The sequence below is a fragment of the Oryzias latipes genome, chromosome 16 (genome assembly GCF_053564925.1).
Source record: "Oryzias latipes strain Hd-rR chromosome 16, Olatipes_Hd-rR_3.1".
Taxonomy (NCBI): Eukaryota; Metazoa; Chordata; class Actinopteri; order Beloniformes; family Adrianichthyidae; genus Oryzias; species Oryzias latipes.
Window position 1 is genome coordinate 21,261,551 of NC_136252.1, and position 18,921 is coordinate 21,280,471.

Consider the following 18,921-nt stretch of genomic DNA (forward strand, 5'->3'; position numbering starts at 1 on the left):
CATTTAAACACCTCATGATCTCCAGGAAGAAAAGTTACGAGAACATTTCTTTTAAGAATTGGACCGTTTTGTTTACTTTTGCCGCACATGCGCGGTGGGGGGAAAAAAATCAGAACTGGCTTCACGCGTTGAAGTGCATTTATCATTGAAGAAAAAAGGTTGAGCGCACTGTCTTGTGGGGTCTAGATAACCCCACTCCCAATGTTAAAGTTCCTAGGATAGCACAAGGGATAAGAAGATGACTCTGAAGTTGTAAAAAATATTAAGCACACATCTTACTATTGATCAAAACATGTATTTTTTTGTCATTATACCCTCTGCTGCCCTCTGCTGTCAGCTCTGCTTCGTCCATCATCTCCAAATTTAATCTGACTGTTTTATAACCTTAAAGTCTGCTGAATTATTTTGGATGTTTAAGGAAAATCCTTATTAACTTGCTTAACAACACAATTGTGATTAGAAATTGGGGTAACTTGAGTTCATATCATTGCCTGTGTAAGTGGGAATAACAAAAGTTGCACAATGCGTTGTTTAAAAATAAAATAAAATAAAAGAAAATACAAAAAATTGAAAGGAAAGTAAAAAAAAAATATCATTGATAGCGTAAAAGAAAAATAAATCTAGTAACTACAAAGTCCTGAATCCATTACACGGCCACACAGAGACAAATCAAAGACCAAACCTTTTTTTTATTTCAAAATTTTGTGGTTACAGTTCAGGTCTTCAATGGGTGTTTAAACAAGATGATGAAAAAAAGACAATCTTGTCATAAGACACAGGATACAAATCCTCAAAGCAGTATATACATGCGTAAATATGACAGATCATTTATTTAAGTAAAAGAGATTGTACAGCAACGTAAAAAAATAATCTTTAATAGTTGTGTTTGTTAGGGGTCAAAATGTGTCTTTACTCTCCACTTTTAAAATGATTGATTTAAATAATGTTGCTTGTAAGGGTTTGGATGTCATAAAATCTCAGACTGTAATGAGCTAACCAGGCCCACAGGGGGCATTGCAGCATGGTTGGTTTTGTCCACATTAACCAGGTGAAAAACTGTGCTGTAAAGAGGGAGTAAAACCAGGACGTATTGAGTTTGTAGTTGTTGGCAAAATACAAAATATCTGAAGGTGTATATGCCACATTTTCCCAGACAATGGAGCTGTAAAGGTTTTGTTTCACTTCAAAGGAGTACAAACAGTTGGAACAATCTCTTAACTGTCTCTTAATTTTGGGAGTGTTTAAACTGGCCCAGGAGGCAGCAAAAAAACATGAATCTGTATGTGTCAAGTCCAGGTTTTTACACATTCTGTGAGTGATAAACAGCTGTCAACAGGATTCATGTACTTTGTTCTATTCTGTTCTACATTTAGTTTAAACCGAAGACCCAAAGATTTCACAGAAGTGTGTAACAGGCACCTTAGTGGAGCAGCTTCACCTGAAACTGCATAACAATGAATTGCCTCAATTTATCTGTCTTTTTCTTGTCCTTTTTAAAGTTTTTATTTTTTACAAATTTCTCACTGCCTATCTGTGCTTCCGTGCACAGAGAAGACATTCTCACCTCTAAATGGAAAGCTTTTTTAAAGCTTAACAAAGTTGCTTGGTTGGAGGGGTCATATAAGTCAAGTTAACCAAGTAGAGGAAAACTTCCCTAAATATGGGCGGGGCATACAGGGTGAGGCAGGAAACAACCAATCAAATGAACCAATCAAAAACAACACAGGTGTACATATATTTGTGATAAGAATCAAAAATGTCTATGTACTCTCATATTCCTGAGCTGCCAGGTACATGAATGTAAAATGACTTGCAGCAATTAATAGAATAGCTTCTAGCTTTCACAAGATGTGGCTTTGAATCTGTCTTAAATATTTTAGTTTTAATATTAAAAATACTTGCTACTTTTAAAACAATTGTGCATTTAAGGCAGTTCAGCTTTATCATACATGTCCATCTCATCACGTTCCAACAAGAATATGCCTCTTTTATGTATTTGTTGATTGTGAGGGGCTGAAATCAGTCTTATTTTAGTAGAAACCTGTTCATTGCAGCAATTAAAACTGTGCAGTCTTCATCTCATCTCCTTTCTCAGTTATGTTGTCCACGTGTTTAATTTGGTCACAGATGCTTGAAAATGTGAGGAGGTTCTCACGTGGTTCTACGTCAGGCAGCTGCCAGTGGATGAAGATCAAATAAATGAACGAACCCAAAATGCCTCCAAGAAGAGGACCCACAATCGGTACCCAGAACCAGTAATTATAACACCTGGAGAAGAAGGAAGTAGATTAACACATATTAAAAAGTATATTTCTTCTGTTTGATAATCTAAAAGGGCTGCAAAAATAGACAGTAAGACGTTTAATGTTTGCTTTTTGTGCTTCTTTGATGAGATTTTTTTGTATATTTAAGATTAAAAACACAAATAAGTTTCTATAAAAGGCCATGAATTACTGTTAAACCAATCTGTGCTTTGGGTGCAAATGCATTCTTAGGGTAAAATTGGGACTTACGTAAAGACTTCTGTACCCCAGCCTGCCGTCAGCGTGAAGAGCCGTGGCCCCAGGTCTCGAGCAGGATTGATAGCCCCTCCGCAGTTGGCTGACAAAGACATGGCGATTCCCAGGACCATCACAGCAACTATAGCAGGGATCAGATCTGGAGGAGCGGGAGTGTTCCGCTTTTCATCCAGACACAGGATGCACAGCAGAAGCAGCCCAGTGCCCACAACCTGAATGCGACATACGATCAGTCAAGAAGTCAATAACTGCCTTTCAATAATGTATAGAAAGAAGCAAAAGGAGTTGCAAGTGAAACAACAGAGAAAACACTATTTTCTGTTCCTTACTTGATCAAGGAAGCTCCTGCCGACACTAACAAACTCTTTAGGATAAGTGGCAAATATGGATGCCGTCTCATTCTGGCCATAAACAGTCAAGTTTCCTCCACTGTACTCCATTATCGCATCTGAAACAGAGCAGACAAAAATGTAAAAAACTGGAACAATTCATCCAACAGGCACAGGTCAGATTGATCATACTCAGTAATTTTAACTAAATATGCAAACCTGTAACAATATTCACGGGGGAAAAAACACTTTCAGACAAGTTTTTTGGCAAGACTCATAACGTCTGAAAGTTTCTAAACTCAAATCCAAGATGTTATCTTTTTTTAAAAGCTTCTTCTTAAGTGATTCTCAGCTTTTAAACCAACAAGGTCAAATTGTTCCTTAATAATCTTGTTGCTTATGTCTTAAATAAATTCTGTGAAGCGAGACATCAAAAACATCGTAATTGAACATAAATCTTTTTTACAATCTATCCTGTGGTCTTAGCCTTAGTTACTATGTTTCTGTCATAATTTTCATGATATAATTACAAACCATAGTAGACCAGGTAGACCATAAGTGATGCCATGTAAGCCCCCAGCACTTGGAAGAGGGAGTAGGGCAATAGCCGTCCCCAATTGACCTTTCCCAAGATGCAGAAACTCAGAGTCACTGCTGGGTTGAGATGGGCCCCTATGGAGAAATAAAGAATGTGGACAAATTAATATACACAAACATTTTATACTCTGCTGCTTTTTGTAACATTTCACCCCTTTAACCCCCAAGAGATAAATAACCAACATGTGACATTTTGTACTTGTAATGTGATGTGCGTGGAAAAAAACAATCAGTGATTTTTTATCAGAACTCGAACATGGTGACATCCCAGTTTTACCTTCACTCTAATAACTTGGGTGCTGAATGTTATCAGTGGAATTTGTTCATTTGGTCCATTCATTACCAAGAAGACTGACACCTTTATGAACTTCTAGTGGAGCTCTCAAGGGAAAAACCTAATTGATCTGCTCTAAAATTCTTGGAAACATATCTGAGTAAGTTAAAGGTTTATCTTGACCTATTGGCTTATGTAACATTCTTTATTACTAAGAATTATTTGTTGGCTGGCAACGTCTGCGTAAAACCATTTAGGGTCAAAGAGAATTAGAGTAAAGATGTTTGGTCACAGGCTCAGATATAGCCAGCCCCACTAAGGGGTGCAGGTAGAATATCAGGAGAGGGGAATTTGGATGTGCTGAGAGTTTGGGGCATCATATCCCTCCAAGCCAATAAAATACTCATTTCATCTATCCATATATCTATCTCTGTTTGATCTATTTGATATGTCCTATAAGTTTTATGTTGAATACTCTTCCTGACACTACCCTCTGCATTTACCGGGCTTGGGACAAGCACAGTTGGACACTGGTTTTGGCCCTTTATTTTTTTTCTTTCTATTTATATCTGACTGTCTGTCTGTCCATCCTTTCTTGTCCCTTATTTTATTTCTATTTCATTTTTTTGTTGTGTTTTTTTTGTTACTTCTATTTTTTCACAGAGAGAAAAACATCTATATCTTTTCATTATTCATACTTTATTCTCATATTGTTCTGTTGTGTGACTGTGGAACATGATGATGTGAAATGTAATGGAGAGAGGGAAGTGAAAAGGGAAAAAGCTTTAAAAAAGACTTCCTCAGTGACAGTTTTGTTGCTGTCACATGTTTGTTTACACCATCCTGGTACCTAAATAACTTTGTTTCAATCTAATTATTTTTGCTAATGTTTACTAATTAAATTTATGAATTGACCTTTGATGACCCTGTGATGGCTCCAATCCTGCTTTCAAAAGACCTGAAGTACTTTTTGATGATGTTAAGACATGTAACTTGCACAGCTATCAAGTTTTCAGAATAATCTAATTTATTGCTAAAACGGGAAACAACAAGTGTCAAAGTGAAGCATGGAAAGTTGTCAATGCATTTGTTCCTTAAAATTGTATTTGAATTATAAGTTACAGATCTAAAAATCTTAATAATTTGACTATTGTTAACACATCTGTTATAATGCTTTAAATCAGCAAGTTCAGTTTATTGAGTTATTTTACAGAACATATTTTAGAAACAGAACACCTTCCACTCAATCTCTGGATTACTGCTTCTTCTAAGTAATTCTAAAACTAGAATGCACAGCAGACCTATCAGACTTCTCTCTTTTAAAATCAACTCACTATTTGGGAGGGAGACAATGTTATTCTCCATTGGGCTAGATTGAAAACCTTTGTCACAGGGAAAAGGCAGCCGAGTAACTGTGCCTCTAATAATGCTGCACCAAGGTTTGTCGGCTAAGAAACATTTTGGGAAATTTTTCCTTACAATAGACCTTTTCTCCATCTTTCTTAATTATAAATGCATGTAATTCTTTCAATTTATAGCTTGTCTCTTTATCTTGTAACAAATGATCCACATTTTTTTTCTATCTCTTATTTTTAGTCCACTCTGGCCTAGATGGTTGTCGGCTGTCTTGTCCAGTCTCACTAGAGGTGTAGTTTTTTTCATTTAGAGGATGTTTTCTTCTCTGCAGTTGCCCAATGCTTGGCTGTTTGGGGTTTACTTATTTTATTTACGGTGATTTTTTCTAACCACATAAAAGACCCATTGAGATCAAAATCTCTTTTGCAGGGGCCAAGAGGTCAGCAACACGCCATGAAGAATGTTGAACAGCTGAACAATTGGAGAAAAACAAAAACAAAAGTAAAACTGTAAGTGAATAAAAATGTCTACAAAACTGGTATAGGAGTACAATAGAAACCGTAACTGTAACGGTTTCAGTTTTTTTGCCTTTGTGTTTTGATTCTCTTTTTGTTCTGGCATGTTTTGAGTTAATTCCTGTTTTATTTTTTAGGATTTCCTCTTTTGTGTTGATTTCCAGTCTTGCCATTCCCCATCAGTCCTGAGTGTTTTCACCTGTGTCTCGTTTGTCTGTGTGTATTTAAGTCTTGTCTTTCCCTTCCTCCTGTGTGGTTCCATAAGTCAATGGTCCCTGCTGTCCTGTGTGTTTGTAGATCAGATTTTGAGTTTGCCTGCCTGAGGCAATAGGTTTTTGTTTTGTAGTTTTTGTTTTTATTATTAAACTCCCTGTACCATTTTTATTACACCAGTAATGTAAGGTTGGGGTTGTGAGGGACTGTAAGCCAGTGAGAGAGAGTGTAAACAAAGGGATGATGGGAAATCAGCTGAGGCTAACTCAGCAGCAACAGTCCCACCCACAACTCGGAGGCAAATTTCTAATAAACTATTGCCGCTCTGCAGAAACTCTTAGAAAATTACATGTTTTTTTATTCTTTATTTTGGCTTGAATGGCATAATTAAAAGACCACTGAAAATTGATTGAAGATTGTATTAAATTGAAAATAAATCAGAAGATGATTGTAGTTGGCCTTCAAATAAACATTTATCAATCCACACTTTACAGTAAGTACGTGCCTTAGTTTATGTGTTTCGCCTTAAATGCAACATCAGGGGTACACCAGCTCAGATCTGCGTGTTTGTCCGCCCGTGTTGTCGTCTTGGCATATTTTCCAAGGAGATAACAGATATCAGAAGCGCAAAAATTTGACGCGATTGATAATCTCTTTTTACTGAGTCTCTGCAATAAATGTAGATTTCAAATTTCATGCAATAGCTGCAATAAAAGTATTACCTCCTCTAATATTTTTTATTGGCTGAATCTAACCACTTTGATCCAGATCTAGACTGGAGCATTATATCAGACATTAAGAAAAGAGAAACTTTTTGTTTGTGTGTTTATTTTACCTGAGATTCCTTTGGTGAGATACATGGCTGACATCACACCCACAGAGAAGGCCATGTTGACTGACAGAAACTGGCCATTCTTCTCATTGCTGGTTTTTACTTGCGCTGCTGCAGAACAGCCAAAGAGCTATAAAACAGAGAAAAAGGGGATGATGATAAGTTTACCAACGAAGAGAGGAAGTGAAGTCACAAAACTGAAAGCTATAAAAAAGTCAAAGCTCAATTACAATGAAAATATATGCTAAACCACATTTTCAATTTTTTTAATACAATCCTAAGTGATTTATGTCTATAAGGACACAGAAATGCAACATATTTGAAAAGCAGTTATTGTTATAGGATATAATACTTTATGCAGCTGAAGTTTAAAATAAAAGCAGGGATCTTAAATTATTAAATTGAAAACTACATAATTTTTCTTTTCACAAAGGATGCTTTTAAAAATGACCTTTGTACGTTTAATTTTGCGATATTTGCTTAAGTGCTAATAAATGGTAAATGTTGAACTGGTCTAAAAAGTTGTAATGATTCAATTTAAACCTAAAAAGAATATATTAATTCCAAACAGAGATTTGCAATCTTATTTTTATAGTTTTTAAAAAACAATTGATAAAGTTATAGCCATATGCTTCAAAAAATACAAAATGAGCTTTGCAACTCACCAGCAAGATGAAAGTTCCCAAGAATTCAGCCATGCACTCTCGTATCAGTGCACTCCTGCATCTCAGAATACGCAAGTTCAACATGACTGTAATCAAATCAAATCCCACAAAACATCCAACTCTGTACTATCTGGTGGGCTTTCCAGGTTGCGTATACACGACTGCCTGCAGAGCAAACCAGTGCTGCTATCCAACTCAAGGGCCTGCCGTCTTACCTCCAGACTAAATGACAATTTTTTTTATTGAGCGTACCTCTGTGCTGGCTGGGATGAAGAACACAGCACCCACTGCTCTGAGGTCCTTAAGTAAGCAGGGGCTGTAAATAGTTTAATAACATGTTGAAAGCCAGAACAGAGCTTGATAAGGGACAGCACACATTTACAACCTTTCTGTTATAAACTAAGCTATAGATAAGAAGTGTGATTCTGTATCCTTTGTATTTTTACATTGCTCGGTTGTGATCATAATGTAGTTGTAGTTAAAAATGGATCTTGTGTGCTCATCATGCTGATCCTGGTACATTAAAGGGCTTTGATAATACTTGAGCATGCAACACTTTTGGAGATGTATTTGAAAGAGTTTTCATCTTAGATGGTCAAATTCCTGTTTTTTCCACATTGATGTCCACAGGGATACAGAGCTTTAATTTAACAAAAGCAATCATTTTTTATTTACCTGCACATAATAGTTTTGCTCTGTTTAGAATGCCACTGATAAGAATTTTCTCCCATAATGGTGAAGTGAAGTAAACAGGTAATTTACAGTTGTCAAACAGTCCACAGTACAGAGTAATTTGAATCTATATATATAATTTATTTTTACCTAATAAGCTAGCAAACAGTGACTGCGGATTTGAAAACCTCTAAAAGTTATTAGTAAAAACAGATTATATAATTTTTGGTGATAGTGTTGCACCTTATGTCACAAGGTCTCTGCATGCCAGGTAAACCTTTTCCCTAACCTCTGGACTCATTGATTTGTGTCAGCCAAAGTAGTTGTCATGCAAAAGTAAGTATTGAAAGTGTGTTAAATTTATAATATTCATAAATCAACATTAGCAGGATACTAAAATATGATTAGATTATGCAACACACCAACGCGCTTGAATCCAGAATTGTAAAAGTTTCATTTTTCTTTCTTTCAAAATTGTCTCACTTTTGTTCAAAATATTTTCTTTCTTCAATTAATTAACATTAGTTTTAACTGCATTTGTTACGGCTGTTTAAAATATAGAAGTAATTGTGTTACAATGTTTATTTATTAAACAGATCTGAATTAAAATACTTATGCATTCTTGCTGTTTTAGATGTTTCTTTGCTCAAAATTAAAAGTACTAAATTGTATTAGATATTTGTTTATTTTACTTGAAGAATAAGTCACAATGTCAAACTAAGAAGCAAGCGAATTTTTTTCCCAGTCTTTGGCAAATGAAAGAATTATTTATAAATTATTTTTGTCCAAATCTTATCTGACAATTAAAATTCTAATTTTAGGATCTTTGTTTTTTAAATCTCTATTTATATTTTGAGGATTTAATTAAATGTCAAAGAATAAGGATTTTGAGTACCGGTAGACTGATTTTAATAAAAACAGGCTTGATACTAAAGTGAATTAAATGAAAATGTTTAGAAAGACATGTTTTCCTGCAAAATTGCTACTGTCACATTCTGCCCGATATCTCCTGACACCGTCAGTGTAGAAAAGCTTGAATTTAAGTGAGGTGTTGTTAAAACCTAAACTGAGTTCAAAGAAGATGATTTATTAGAGACAAAGTTTGCTTAGAATAAGGTCATTATATCTCCATACTATACTACGAAACTAAGTAAAGCACTCTATTGTAGTACAGAGGCAGAAAAATTCAGTAAAAAATTCAAAATGGAGCCTGTTGTCATAAATGTTTGTGCTTTTATTTTCTGAAATCTCTAGTAGAGCTGAAAGGTTAGGACAAAGCAAATGCAAGTGTCTTCTTTAATACACATCCTCAGAACTGTCTGAATCTGCTTTTCTGTAGACCAATGGTTCTTTCTGTCCATATCAAACAAGAGGCTCCACTCACAATCCGTTTTATAATACAGAATTATGAGAAGAGAAAAGGAATAAAATCCCACACAGGCAGAGCCTCAAACAGAAAAGTGATCAAATGTAACTAAGTGTTTGGTGGAAAACAAGTTCATTTAAAAAACATGTAAATGTCAGAAAACAGTTTTGTCTCTAAAGACCCACTCCAAGTAAAATTGTGTATTTGGTGTTTGTAAAATGTGGCTTTTTTCTGATGTTGGAGGACATAAATTTAAGAAAATTAAGCTCTCTGCTCCGCTCCATTCTGATGCATCCACCTGTAAACAAATAGATCCATGTACGTCTTTGTTTTCCTCGTCTGAGCTGCATGGCATCTGGCTCAAAAGTGCACAGTTGGATAGCTCCAACATTACTCGCCATGCCAATGGTCCCGCCCATAACTCATTGGGAAATTTGTAATGAGCTCCTGCCACTGTGCAGAAACAACACAGGTTTATTGATTGCAGCTAAAGATGACACAATCACAATAAAAGACCACTGAGAACACGTTTACAATCATAAGATGATCGGAGTGTGTCTTTAACAATGTGGTCATTTAAAAAAAACTATTCACATGTTTATTTTTTAATATAGCCATAAATTAATGGAAACATTTAATTGTAGATTAGTAATTTAAATTTGCTTAGGGTAAACACTCAGGATGTTTTTTGAGAACAAGAATAAACAACAATTACCGAAACTAAAAGCAACAAACACAGTTTTAAAAATGGCTTTTAAATAATTTTCTTGGACAAAACAAAAAGTTTAATCAAATTGTGTTTTACCCTAAACGGCAAAGAATACAAAATTGTAACATACAAATGAATTAGGATGTATTAAAAATACATACAGAAGTGAGGATTAACAAAAACCTCACAAACATCAGAGTTATTTACAATAATTTAGTGCTTTTTTGTACAAGTGCCAAACACAGTTTTAACTTGCAAAAAGTTTTACATTTTGGTTGACTTCAATCCGAGTCACCCCGGTCAGTTGTCTGAGACGGAGACACTCTTGAGGTAGATCTAACACTTTCAAAAAGAAAGTGAGGAAAAGTTCACAGATGTTAAATTCTTGTTTGTTCCATCCTTCATTTACACGGTAGTTGTTTTTATGGCCCAGTTACAAAATATTCCAATGCTTTCACGGTTCCCTTCATATTTAGGTCATTCACTTTGCAGGCCCAATGTTTTGCACAGACAGTTCTAGCTTATGGTCCACTGTTCCTGATGCAAACATTCATGCGGGGACTTCAGGTTTGCTTCAATGGTCGACGCAGCACAACCTCCACAGACCCTGGAGGAAGTTTTTTGATGAAGTTCCAGGCCTCCAGGCATCTCATTGCCACCATGCTCATGCCGTCAATTTCTAGGACTTCATCACCAGGAAACACCTTGTCAATAGGACCTCCTGAGAGAACAGACATTTTGAAAAGAATTTAATAGCATGCATGCTTAAATCACAGTTTGCTTGAATATTTATTTAATTGACCCAAGAAGGAGGTTTTTCCAAATTGCGCTGAGCTTCTTTATGACTGGATTTATTTTTATACAAAAATTAAAATTCAACATTCAACTCTATACTGATCAGTGGCTAAAAGGTGATGGAGACTGGACTGGAAGGAACAGCTGTTTGGTAAAAAAAAGAGGGGTAACAACTTTATCAGAAATGCATCATCTTCAGAATTAGTCATTCTCCACTAGGTTTTTTTATTGTCTGCATGGTCCTTGCCCCTTCTACACTTAACACACTCCTAAACTAAACTTTTAATTAATGTAGTGGTTTATTTTATTTTTTACCTTCTACTAATCTAACCAAGTTTTTGTTATTATTTAGCCTACATTTTAATTTTTCTTTCTTATTTTTTCATACTTTTACATTTATGCCACCTACTTATCTTTTTATTAGAATTTTATACTTTTATTACTTTTTAGTTATTGTTCTTATATTTTGGTTCAACTTTTGATTATATGTATCTTCAGCGTTCTTGCACATCTGTGACAACAGAGTCTTTCTTTTTCAAATCAAATCCAAATTTTATTTGTCTAGCACTTTTCCAACTCCTGCTACTCACAGTGTTTTACATGAAAACAAAATCAAAGTTTAATAACAAAAGACAAGAAATTACACATTTGACAAGAAGCCCATTTAATATAATTTATCTCCTTTCTTATTGTTTAATAAGCTCTGTTCATTTGAGGTGTTTTTTTGGTGTTTTTATTTTATGACACTTTTAAATGTGTGAAGGACTTTGCTATATGTGCTGTACACATTACTGACTGATTGATGAACAAAACAAGCAATTGATAAAAGGTTTACACAAAAAATGTTTTTAGGGTTTTATTTACTATCTGCCATCAGTTCCTCAGTTTACAAATGTTGAAATGTTTTTGCTCCCCAGTAACCCTTGCTGGATTTCAATGTTTGACAACGTCCACATGGGTGATGATGCAAATTTGTGGTTTCCTGATATGAATTCTACAAAACACTGTTGCCATAGCAACTGTAGAATTGAAATGGAGCATTTCCTTACCGTAAAATATCTTTTTCACAGTGAGAGGCATGTTCCCCTCACTGGAGCCGAACCCCCCATGCAGGCTGAAGCCCAGATGCCTGCCGTTCTTCTGCAGGTGCACACATACTTGCTGACCTATGGAGAGATGCACATAGTTATGATGTTTTGCCTTAGTATCATGATTGGATGTGAAGGCATTTGTGTAGCACCTTACCTGTCTCAGGCTGAGCTTGCGCCACATCTTCATTCATTTCCAAAGCGACTTTTTTTGAAGCAATACTGACATCGTCCCTCTGCAACACTACAACTGCCATACTCCGGGACTTAGCCTTTTTGAGGACATCGAGGGCTTCTCTGTGGGTACTTTGACGAAATGCAGTACCGTTAACGGACAAAACCTTGTCTCCCTCTGTTATTGTGCCCTCCTGAGCTGCAACACCCGAGGGAAACACTTTGTGAACCTGAAAGAAAAGGATAGTTGAAAAGATGCACAATCATAAAAATGAGAGAAAAGTGAATTTTCTCACAGTAACTGGCTTGTTTTGGTCCACACCACCAGCCAGACTGAAGCCAAGTCCTACTCCAACCTCCTTATGGAGAACCACCACCTGCACATCCTCAAAATCCTGCAAACAGAAAAATATGAATGGAAAGATGAAAGGATGCTGTTGTTTTTGCATAGGGTATTTTCCTGCACAAGGAAGCTGAAAGAATAGTAAAATAACTAATTATTGTTCTTGAGAATTAAACACTGGGAGACTGATTTTGACCCTTATAATCTTAGCAAAACGTGTTTCAGAGCCTCTGCTTGATGTCAAAACAGTCAGATTGTGTTACTTTCTTTACCCTTAAAGTTTGGTGATTTATAGAAAAAATGTTACAGTACTTTTCTTTTTCCATATTTAATCTTTGCCCTTGATAAATTTTGTCATAATATAACAACATTCTGGTTATTGCGTCTTGTTTCTTAATTGTTTCATATTTCAATCAGGGATTATGAGCTTCTTTTTGTGTTCAACATCCTTGCACGTCACAGTGTTTTATTTTAAAGCCATGTTGTCATATTTGTTTGTTTGTAGTTTTATTTTATCATATTTTTCTTTTTTAAATGGTGGGACATTGTGCTATTATCAGTTTCTTGCAGAAAACGTGGATTTAAATCTAGGTTAAGATAGGCTTTATCAACCCATAACAAGAAATCCTGCTAAAAATTGCACCAGAACACCATGAAACGTTTGCTTAACAAGTAGAAGAAGCTTGGAAATCAATTTAATACAATCCCAATACATAAAAAATTACTGAATTAAACAAAAATGTTTTAAAAAGAAAGTTTTCCCTTTTTGTTAGCAGTCTGTCCTAGAGTCCATTAAGTCCTTATTATCTCACAATTTACTCCACCTAATCATGTTTGATAATAACTGCAATATGTTTCTGTTAAGAGTTTATAAAAAAATCTAAAGTTTTGCAAAAACAGAGTTCTTGTAAATTTTACAAATTTCACATGAATCACTGCTCTGAATTTTATTGAGGAGCTGTAACAACAGCATCTGTTCCATCCAGCAGTTATTTTACTCTGCTTAAAGCTTATCTGGTTGCACATTTGTACCAAAGTGAACCCAATCCTCCCAAAAACCATAACAACTGCAATTACAGACAAAAAATGACCAGACCTTTTTATTTCCATTGAGTATTACAATTAGGTTTGTATAAAGAAGAAAATAGATAGAAATTGCTGCTTGTTGCTGTACCTTTATGCTGTCGTCCTCCACTGTCCTGACATCCTCCAGCAGTCTGTCGAGCTCTTCGGTGGCCAGCGTGGACACGCAGGAGAAGACGGACATGTCTGAGCTGACTGAGGCCGACCGCCGGCTCACTGACTCCCAGTCGTCCTCCTCATCCTCTGATTCAAAGTCAGGACCCGCAAAGTTGCACAACTCTGAAAGGCTGTCATGAAGAAAAGAAAATCGTTTTTTTCTAAATAATGACTTTTTAATAAACAAGAAATTCCAGTGTAAAAATCCCCCCTACCTGACACTGAAGCTACGACGGTCTGATTGGCTCATGTTACTGGTGATGGTCACCGAGGACCCCCCTGAGTCTGAGTCATAGTTGGAGTCCTCATCTCTTTGTGTGCTTTGGTCGTCATCGTCAAAAACGCTTCCACCATCATTCCAGCACATATATCCTGGATGCAGGCCGGCTACCCAAGCAGTGAGGTCCTGCATGTGCTTCTTGCCCAGGTCCGGTGTTTTAATATGCACAGATAGGGGGTCAGTAAGGCTGCTTTGGGAGGCGGTGGTAGGAGGCAGAGGGCCAGGTGGAGAGTCTACATCCAAAGCTTTAGGTGCTTGTATGAAGACAGACGGGCTTTTGTTTTTATTTGCAGTGGGAGAGGCTTTCACTGTTTGGTTTAAAGGTGGAATTAACGGTGTGCTGTTAAGGAAGTTTTTTTGAGATTTGTCCTCACCAGCTGTTGAAGTTAACTTCCTCAGCTGCACATAGGATGCCATGTCTCTCTGGTTTGACTCCCCCGGGTTTGACTCCTTGAAGAAATCAGTTAGATCTTTCCCAGTTTTCCTGCTGTTCTCCTCAGGTCCATTATATTCCACTTGATTGAGTTTTTGATATAAGTCCTCAAAAGGCTGGTTTTTGTTTTCTATCAATTTTTTTCTTTCTACCTCCCTGCTCATAATTTTTTGTCCACCCTCATCAACAGATAGAGACCTCCATGACAATCTCTTCTCCTGTGCTGCTGATGCTTTCACTCCATTTGTCATCTCTTTCAGTCGCAGTTCTCGTTGTCCGGCGATATCTTTCACCGACCTGCTCTTCTTTGGGCCATCTAACCCTTTATCGGCCTCCGTTGATGCAGAAAAAGACCATCTGGGAAATGAGATTTGACTCACTGTTTTTTTTGCCAGAGCCTCAAACTGCTTGATTTTGTTTTTCACACTGGCTGAAGAGGGAACTACCAGCCCTTCTGAAAGCTTCTTCTCATCTTCTGTCTCATTCTTCTTTAGATTTGATTGAAAGACATCTTGATCATGAGTAGTAGTCAGCACCGTTTTGCCTTTTGCTTCCTTTTGTTCTTGTGATTTATCAACTCCTTTACCCAACATACTATTTACCAGACTATTTTCCTCATTCTCGAACAGTCTGTTCTCCTCCTTGCTGGGACATGTAATCACAGCAACTCCTCCTGCAACTCTGTCAGATCTGATCTGATTTGCTATTGTGTGCCTGCTCCTGGCTCTGTCCAGAGACTTTGTGACAAAACAATGTGAAGTCTCAGCATCTGAAGAATCTGTGCCCTTTTGAGAACAAATGAATGAGGCCCTTCTTTGTATCGACGTTTTGCTCTCAACTGTAGAAAGCTGCCTAGGAAAGGTCCCCCACTCTGACCCCCCTCTTGCTGAACCAAAAAGTCTGTCTATTCGCTCTTGGATACTCTGATTACCTTCTGGGATGTCAGTAGGCCCAGAATCAGACTTTATTTTGAAGGGCAGAGAATGACCCCTATGAGACTTATTTAAAGTCTGGGTTGTGTGATTCACAGAGCTCATGTCTTCACAAGTTCCTAGTTTAAAGCTCCTTGGAAATGACTTAACCCTGTTTATCAAGCTGGTTCCAGCTCCTTTCCTTTCCCTTAAATTGTCGTAATGTTTGTTGAAGTCAAGTTCTCTTTCTGCCGAGGTTGTAGATAGGTCAGCTCTGGTACCCTGAGAGAGGTTTGTCTCCCTTGTTTTCAAGTTGCTCCTACCCCTACTCATACCCCACCATTCTGTCCAACCCTGGCTTTCAAATTCAGGATTTTCTTTATCATCAGTGCTGTTCTGGTGGAGTGCTGTTGGCTTTTGATAGCCTACGTCCTGATTTTGAAAGGAGCTTTTTCTATTTTGGGTTTGATATCCAGTGTCTCTGTCCTCTTTTTCGTGTGCACCATTGATGCCTCCATGTCTCTGAGAGTTCTCTTTTTGTGCCACATTTTCAAAAGTCTCTCTTCTTCTGATACCAGGTCTGCGAATGAAATTGGATGAAGGAAGATTTGCTGGGCGAAGCAGCTCACCTGAGCCCCCCCGCTTGCTGCAATCGCCTGCAGAAATCGAGTGTGTGGAGATATCCATTGTCCAAAAGTTGTAGAAAATGACTAGATTCCAGCTGTTACTAGACTTTTCTAAAAAAGCAACCGATCCAAGTTTGTACACTCCTTTAGTATGATTCCCAGTTCAGAACAGGGATATTCTTCATTTATTCTCTGCTTTGTAGTCTCGACGTGAAAAATCCTCTCTTATCCTTGATTTCTTGACCTCAGAAATCTCAAGTTCCTCTCCTCAGGTTGAATGGACATTTCAAACTGCCCCTGCAACAGAAAAAATGTCAAATACTCTGTTATTTACAAAGGTTGGGCTGAAATGTATGAGGAATGTGGTCATACTGGCTACTCAGCATGGTCAGAAAGCATCAATCTGTGTCAGAAAGCATCATTCTGTGTTAGATCTCAAGAAACTCAAAGAGTTACAATGAGGGGGAAAAAGTCAGTTGAAACAATAAGAAAATTCAAAGATCAAGAATATAAAACTTAATGTAGTATCGCAAAAAATAACTCATAGATAATGAGAAACGGATGTTATGCTATTTCCCAACCTTTTTCAATGATTTTCTCCTGCTGACGCACAGAACAAACCTCTGGTCAGAACACATATCATAACTTCTGTTTACACAAGCAACATACTCAAGAGTAGCAGTCAGCTAAGTCTTAGGGACAAACTGGAAAAACGTACCCGGCAACAATCCGCTCCGAAGGAAACAATGCGTCAAATCACTACCATCAGTATCTGTGTTCTGCATGTCAGCCCAATGAAACAAAGCATCAGTGCATTTTGGTAAAATGATCAGAAATGATGACAAAGCTTCTTTGCCTTGCATAAAAATACAACAACAGAGGTTGGTGTTCACCGAGCCATCAGGGAGGTGTAAACGTGGAGTCAGGAAAACCATTTGTACTACTTCTGATCAAGACAGAATCCGCATACATCCACTTTACTGGCTTCAACCATAGAAAGTTAGATATTCGAGAGGTTTTTTATAGTCTCTGCCACAGTCTGCAACATTTGAAGTCAGCCTCTGCTGGTGCTTTCCCGTGTAGGTGAGTCCAAGTGTCAGCTTACAGAAACACCTGTTAGCCAGCGCACAAAGCTTCCCATCTGCGTAACCTGGGCAACCTTTAATGCTTCCATTAAACAGAGAAAAACAAATGACCACATTCAGATCACATGTTGGTTACGTGTCTCCTACCTTTCCTGAGAGTGAATTTAGTTGGAGTCTTAATCCATCATGTTGCCACTATTTTCAGCCAGACAGTGCTCAGAAATGACACCAGCTCTTGGCTCCTCTCTGTCTTCTTCTCTTTTCATCCGCTTTGCATGATGGGTTGCTTACAGTGACGCAAACCTGCTACACTGGTTTATCCTTCTGCGTTTTTTTTCTCTTGGTCCCTCCTCCTCTTGTCATTGTTGTTTTCCAGCCCTCGCAGGATGGCATTCCTGGCAACGCTTGAACGTATCGACCATGAGGCAGAGAGAATGACTGACAGTCCAAACCTACTCCCATGTACGTTCTTACACGTTGCAACACACCCTACACCTTCGTTGAACACTTTCAGCCTGTAACACATGACACCAGCATTTCCCTAGCTCAAGGCTCAGGAGATGAAACTCAGACGAAAGCACCAAATGTCGACACCGCTGACATTTTTGGCAAAATGCACAACAACACCACACCATTAACGGGGACTAGAGAGGACATATTATTATCATTATGTAAGTGGGCCTCATTGAGATCTTTCCACACAAAAGAAGCACTGTGTGAAAATGGATATTGTAAGTGAGCAGCAGGAAGATCTGCCAGAGAACACAAAAAAGAAGAAATACTCACAGTTTCAGTTTTTGCATGATTCCTATCTTCTTACAGCTGCTCTTTTTGGTGCACCAGTTGCCTGTACTGTCTTTTGTGGAGATGGAGGAAGTTGTGGTTGTATCTGTTGCTACTGAGCTGGGTTTATTGTATCTCTCTGTCTGTGATACGCTTGAAAGGAGCTTAATACGAGGAACTCTGGCACAAAACAAAAAGAACTGCTTTTGTGACATTAAAAAAATGGAGAAATAGCCTCACACACAAAGAGCCTGTGGGTCAAAGACTGCCCAGCTAGACCGAGAAACGTCTATGAGTAGGGATTAGAGGTTTAAAAATGACACCCACTCTTGTCTCTGACTAAAGAACGGCACTTACTGTCTCTGGAGGAAATGCAAATAATGGCCCGGCTCTCAGAGGCAGATCACTGCTTTAAATAAATTCTTTAGGGTGTAGGACATAATAAAACTGATGCTAGAAAAACTGAGGAACTAGTATTCATATACAGTATGTTTGTTGGCATTTGCAACATTTTCTAAAGACATGTGTTCTTTTTTTTCTCCTGTTTTTTTTTAATGTCACCTTAGCCTGTTTTGATGTACCTTCAGCAGCAGGTGGCACAGGAAACCAAAAGAGAAACATGAATTGTGTGGGTGTTGATGGTGCAATACTCTAAAGTCTTTGTGGCATTTGAACGTAAGCCAAGAACTGATTACCAAAACAAATGGGTCTGTTTCTCCACACCACATAGTTTCTTCTAGGTTATTCTAGAAATAGCTGCAGGGTCCAGTAAATATTATAGTACCAAGGTGTGGCTTCTGTCAAATACATCCACTATAACCTACAAAGTAACCTAATCAGATTTACCCACAATAGAATCAAGTGTGCATCAGTGTAAATCAAGTTCTTTAAAATTGTTAAGTAAAAGTTGCTGTTCTTTGTGCTTTCTCTGGAGGGTAAAGAATCTACAAATAATAGAAGCCATTCTTTAAAGTTTTGCTATGATTTTCTGGAGAAAAAAAACTAAAACTAAAATTTAAATAAAACAAAAACACGTTTTCACAATCAATAAATTAACCAAAAATTGAATAATAAAATATCCAAAAGTCCTAAAAAACTATGGGGAAGTTTGGGAAAT

At 37.3% G+C, this 18,921-nt stretch overlaps 2 protein-coding genes across 3 annotated transcripts; both read right to left on the reverse strand.

The window, feature by feature from the left end:
* Positions 1-669: 669 nt before the first annotated feature.
* On the reverse strand, positions 670-7,613 carry aqp10a (aquaporin 10a). The gene is made up of 6 exons (XM_004078138.5): positions 7,301-7,613; positions 6,639-6,765; positions 3,383-3,520; positions 2,849-2,967; positions 2,514-2,731; positions 670-2,268 (listed from the first exon to the last, which is right to left on the reverse strand). Exons 1-6 carry the CDS (start codon positions 7,382-7,384, stop codon positions 2,058-2,060), a joined length of 897 nt encoding a protein of 298 aa, XP_004078186.1. The 5' UTR covers positions 7,385-7,613; the 3' UTR covers positions 670-2,057.
* Positions 7,614-9,794: 2,181 nt separating this feature from the next.
* On the reverse strand, positions 9,795-17,946 carry si:dkey-92i15.4 (uncharacterized). 2 transcript variants are annotated; one of them, XM_011485277.4, is made up of 7 exons: positions 17,808-17,946; positions 13,902-16,233; positions 13,622-13,817; positions 12,401-12,499; positions 12,088-12,334; positions 11,892-12,008; positions 9,795-10,768 (listed from the first exon to the last, which is right to left on the reverse strand). In XM_011485277.4, the coding sequence occupies exons 2-7, from the start codon at positions 15,995-15,997 to the stop codon at positions 10,611-10,613; spliced, it is 2,913 nt and encodes a 970-aa protein (XP_011483579.1). In that variant the 5' UTR covers positions 15,998-16,233; positions 17,808-17,946; the 3' UTR covers positions 9,795-10,610. The 2 variants fall into 2 exon arrangements, with proteins under 2 accessions (XP_011483579.1, XP_004078187.2); XM_004078139.5 differs by lacking the exon at positions 17,808-17,946 and adding an exon at positions 17,169-17,333.
* Positions 17,947-18,921: the final 975 nt, after the last annotated feature.

Excerpts from the sequence above, each read along its gene's own strand:
- aqp10a (XM_004078138.5), bottom strand. The coding sequence starts at position 7,384 with ATGTTGAACTTGCGTATTCTGAGATGCAGGAGTGCACTGATACGAGAG. Across the intron at positions 6,766-7,300 it reads TGGGAACTTTCATCTTGCTG|CTCTTTGGCTGTTCTGCAGC; the intron begins GTGAGTTGCAAA and ends TCTGTTTTATAG. Across the intron at positions 2,968-3,382 it reads GGTCTACCTGGTCTACTATG|ATGCGATAATGGAGTACAGT; the intron begins GTTTGTAATTAT and ends GCTCTGTTTCAG.
- si:dkey-92i15.4 (XM_011485277.4), bottom strand. The coding sequence starts at position 15,997 with ATGGATATCTCCACACACTCGATTTCTGCAGGCGATTGCAGCAAGCGG. Across the intron at positions 13,818-13,901 it reads CGTCGTAGCTTCAGTGTCAG|CCTTTCAGAGTTGTGCAACT; the intron begins GTAGGGGGGATT and ends TCTTCATGACAG. Across the intron at positions 12,335-12,400 it reads ACCAAAACAAGCCAGTTACT|GTTCACAAAGTGTTTCCCTC; the intron begins GTGAGAAAATTC and ends CTTTTCTTTCAG.